The sequence below is a fragment of the Amaranthus tricolor genome, chromosome 1 (assembly GCF_026212465.1).
Source record: "Amaranthus tricolor cultivar Red isolate AtriRed21 chromosome 1, ASM2621246v1, whole genome shotgun sequence".
Classification (NCBI taxonomy): domain Eukaryota; kingdom Viridiplantae; phylum Streptophyta; class Magnoliopsida; order Caryophyllales; family Amaranthaceae; genus Amaranthus; species Amaranthus tricolor.
In genome coordinates this window covers 24,060,161-24,065,040 of record NC_080047.1, presented here as the reverse complement: position 1 = coordinate 24,065,040, position 4,880 = coordinate 24,060,161, and the positions used below count along the sequence as shown (strand labels likewise).

At 37.8% G+C, this 4,880-nt stretch overlaps 1 protein-coding gene across 1 annotated transcript; it reads right to left on the bottom strand.

Moving 5' to 3' along the window:
* Window positions 1-592: 592 nt before the first annotated feature.
* On the bottom strand, window positions 593-4,475 carry LOC130808098 (uncharacterized). The gene is made up of 4 exons (XM_057673550.1): window positions 3,562-4,475; window positions 1,248-1,320; window positions 897-1,025; window positions 593-598 (listed from the first exon to the last, which is right to left on the bottom strand). Exons 1-4 carry the CDS (start codon window positions 4,473-4,475, stop codon window positions 593-595), a joined length of 1,122 nt encoding a protein of 373 aa, XP_057529533.1.
* Window positions 4,476-4,880: the final 405 nt, after the last annotated feature.

Sequence of the window (4,880 nt, the reverse complement as noted above, 5' to 3'; positions counted from 1 at the left end):
TAGCAGGGGAACATGACCTTCCAACTTTTCCTTTGGCGATTATCTCACCCTTCATATTGTCATCGAAGGTTATTGTTCCCCCATCATAGGTTTCAAGTGAGAGAAATTTAGATTTGTCACCCGTCATGTGCTTGGAACACCCACTGTCGAGATACCATGAGCTGTTCCCCCTCACTTGGACCTGAAAGAAATTAATGGTTAGTTACAGGAACCCGGACTTTCTTGGGTTCCTTGTCGATTTTGCATGAATCATTTTTCTTAATCAGAATGTTATCGACATAATTTCTGTTGGAGATAGTGTACTGTTCCCTTTTGGTGCACTGGTCCTTCAGATGGCCAGTTCCTCCACAGAAGGAACAGATTCTGTCACTAGGGAGATCAACGTAATCCTTTTTCTTCTTGTTATTCTTAAAATAATTTAGGCCTTGTGAATTTTTACTTTTGGCATCTTGAATCCATTTGGGAGTAATTTTTATTTTCCCTTTTTCTCTTGAATTTAATTCAAGCTTGTCATCATTGTTACGGTTGGATTCTAGTTTTAATTTTAAATTTTGAAAATCATAGCACAAATCTTTATCATTCAATTCTTCATTTAAGCCTAATAATTTATATTGCGATAACTCAATATTAAGAATAACATTTTCCTTTTTAATTCTCTCCATATTTTCCTTTAGAATTATGTTTTGGTCCAACAAACTGAAAAATCTGTTTTGGACATCGGATCTAAAGGTGTTTATATAGGAGACATGGTCTTTGCTTAACTTGAGCTCCTTTTCTAATGGGAGACACTTCTCATTGCAATTTTCTAATTTATTCTGTGTCTCATTTAGCAACTCAATTAATTTATTTTTACTTAGCTTAGATAGATGGATAGAAAATGGATTAGAGATATGTACCTGCTTCCTTATAGGTTCCTTCTCCTTGCTTTCATGCGTAGCCATGAGACATAGGTTTGTTGTCCCTTCTTCTTCGTGAACAACAGTTTCATGATCACTTTCAGTCTCTCCCCATGCAGCGATCATGGCCTTGCGAAAGTCACTTTTGTTAAAGTTTTCTTTGTTCAACGGTCTTCTTGAATCCCTTGTCTTTCCCTTGCCCTTTTCATTCTTCCACATTGGGCAATCCTTGATGAAGTGTTCGGTAATTCCACATTTGTGGCATTCAAGATTGGTTTTTGTTCTTCTTTCTTTGTTGTTTCCTTGATTTGTATACATGTTGTTCCTGAAGAACTTCTTAAATTTTCGTACCAGTAGGGCAGCTTCTTCTTCATCGCATTCTGACTCATCCTGTTCCCCAGCTGCCAGGGCCAGTCCCTTGTTCCTGGAACTGTCGGCTATTCCCAAATGTAATTCATGCGTCATTAGGGAACCAGCCAGCTCCTCTAGATTAAACTTTGTAAAATCTTTAGACTTTTGTATAGCAGTAACCTTGGCCCTCCAGCGCTCATCTTGAAGAAGGCTCCTAAGGATCTTCCTTACTTGTTCATCGGTGGGAATTATTCTTCCAAGAGAGACAAGTTCGTTTGTTATGTTGGTGAACCTTGTGAACATCTCTTAGATGTTTTCCCTTGGTTCCATAACAAATCTTTCATATTTAGACATCAACAAATCAATTTTGGAACGTTTGACTTCACTTGTTCCCTCATGGGTAACAGCTAGCAGGTCCCAAATCTGCTTGGCAGATTTGCACCCCATTATGCGATTGTGTTCATTTGGTCCAAGACCACAGTGAAGCAATTTTATGGCAAGAGCATTTAATTCCATTTTCTGAAAATCTTCTTTTTCAAATTCGGTTATGGGTTTGGGAACAACTTCATTGTTGGAGTTAGTAATGGTTACCTCAAAATCTCCAATTTCGATGACTCTCCAAACTTGATAATTTTCCGCCTTGATGAAGATTTCCATCCTATTCTTTCAGTAAGTATAGAATTTTCCATCAAACATGGGCGGTCTTTGAGTAGAATACCGTTCTTCCATTCGCTCGTTCATAATTGACATTTTTGGGAACACCAAGATTCTGCCCTCAGGGTTTCCTGATCTACTAGGAACAGGGCTCTGATACCAATTGTAGACGCAATTAGGAACTGGAACAGCAACAAGATGGGGGTGAATTGTTGTTGTTACTAGTTTAAGCGTTTTTGCCCTGTTTTGCAGAATTGAATTAAAATAAATGATGCTTAAACTTAGAGCAAAATAATAAAATAGACAAACGATTTTTACGTGGAAACCTTCTGGGCCTAAACAGAAGAAAAACCACGACCCCTCGGGATTTCTAAATACTCCACTATGTTTAAGGCAATTAGTTACAATTACAATAAACACCTTACTTCACTCGAAGCGAATCAACTAGGCCAACTTCTCTCTCAAATTGCTTTACTTAAAGCAACAAAATTAGCTTCACTAAAAGCGAAACTCCACACTAGCTTCACTCAAAGCTATCAAATTCCCCTTTAGACTCTCCCGAGTCTAATTACAAATACTCTCAAAAATCCTTACAAAAAGGATAAAATCTTAAAAATAAAATTAATGAGTTGCTCAAGAAAATATAAAATCTTAAAAATAAAATTAATGAGTTGCTCAAGAAAATATTATGAGTTAATTGGCAATTTTCAAAACAAAATATTTCTTGTGGATTTCCAAAAATAATCGCATGAAAATAACAAAGTTCATACGTTAGATAATGAGGAACAGCCGAATTCATTTGCTATTTATAAAAAATAAAATCTCTAAGAAAATGGAATAATCCAATCCATTATTCCTTTATCAAAAAGATCATGGGAGTAATGTGGATTAATCAAACAGACGGTTATTTCCACAAGACTTGATTAAATTAAGCATACGGTTAAAACAACAATAACCGTTGTTCCTATTTACTAATAATAGGTTTTGTTCCTTTTAAGCAGCAGTTTCTTCAACAGCAGTTCCTGTTCCAGTAATAACTGCTGGAACTTTTATGCTATTTATAGAAACGGTTAGAATTACTAAAAATAGGAATGGTTACATGCTAACTAATTATAGGAACGATAACCTATTTTCTAATATAAAAACCGGTTTTAAAATAATAATAGCTAAGACTTTTTCAACAGCAGCTGTTCCTATGTTTAGCAAATCCAATATTTACTAAATAAAGATCCTAAAATAATGCTAAGTAAATACGAAAAATCATTTTGGAAAACCTTTTGCCAATTAACTTTAATAAATTATAATTGCAACAAATTAACTTTATTTAATACATCAACTAAAAATAATAATTAAATAGTAATCAAAATTTTCAGTGGACGTAGGCTGACTCCAGTTAGGAACAGTGCACTGTCTCTAAATTCCAGTTTAGCTAGAACATCCAACTTGGGAATAGTAGACTTCCTGTCTCCATTTTACACCCCAAGTGATATACTCTTCTAACATCTCTTGAATCCTTTTGACACGTACATTTCCATGAACCAAGCCATAGGTACTATCAACGATCATAATTACGACCGGTTATTGACCTGCACATAATCTCTAAAAAAAACATATTTGTTTAAATACAGTGTAGTCATCATCAAAACTCAAGAGTTCCAACACTTTGGATATGGGTCCCGCCCCCAGCACTAATTCTATGGTAAATTCAAAGTCCCGAGTAGGTGGCATTGCCAGTATTTCGTCTGGGAAGACGTCCATAAACTCATTTACGACGGGAACGGTCTCAAGAGCCACAATCTTATCCTCTATTCTTCGAACCTGACACAAGTAACAAAGTAACCCCGAAGTGCCCTTGTTATACTTTACCCTTTTTCCCTTAAGTCCCACAAGCCTCACTTCTTGTTTGTCACACTCAATTTCTTCCTTGAAATGACCTAACCAATCCATCCCAAGAATGATGTCTAAGTCATCCATGTCGAGCTCATAAAAGTTACTAGGGAAAACAATTTCTCCTATGGTTAAAGGAACTCCTCTATGTAACCTAGTACATTGAAATAACTCCCCCGATGGAATCGCTACGACATTAGAGGTGGATTCAGGGTTCTTTAATCCTAACTTATCGATCTTTGATGTGCATACAAAAGAATCAGATGCCCTAGTATCAAACAATACTTTAACAGGTACAGAATTCACAAGGAACGTACCTGTCACCACATCCCTTGCCAACTCTGTCTCTTTGCTGTTGATGGCTGTCAACCTCCCCGTAGTTGGATGAGTTACCGTCGTACTTTGAGGTGTGCGGTTTCCATTCCACTCCCTCTGGTGGTTCAGCTTCCTACCACTGTGGTCGTTCCCATTGTTGTTATTTCTAAAATTCCCCGGTCTGGAGCTTTGTTGCCCATTATGTTGTTGAGCTGGATGCCCATGCTTTGCAAAGCACTCATACTCTCGGTGTCCCAGCTTGCCACAGTATTTGCACTCTACCAAATTTCCACTACAGTCTTTCCCCGGGTGATTGTTGGAGCACTTGGAGCAAAAGAAGACTCTCTCTTTGCCATGACGATCCCTGATCATCTTCCGATCATTAGCACCTCCTAGCTGAGGCTTGCCATTTCTCCCATTTCCGAGGTGTTGGTCATTGAAGCTTCGATGTCTCTTGCTATGGTGAAAACTATTTTGTTGATGAAAACTCTACTTCCTCTTTTCCCCACTAGGGGCTGCCCCACTACTAGTCTCGGGCCCTTTTCCCTTGTCCAACTTAAGCAAGCTTCCGACTTGAGCGGCTCTCTGATACATCGTATCCAATGTGGTGTACCTGTCGCTATCAATGTAAACTTGCCCCTGATTCACTAATTCCAATTCGAATCTTTGCATCTTCTTTTCTTCGGTGGGGACGTCATCAGGGCAGTATTTGACATATTCCATGAATTTCTTATAGTATTCATCCACGGACATCTCCCCAATCTCAAGCCTAGCAAA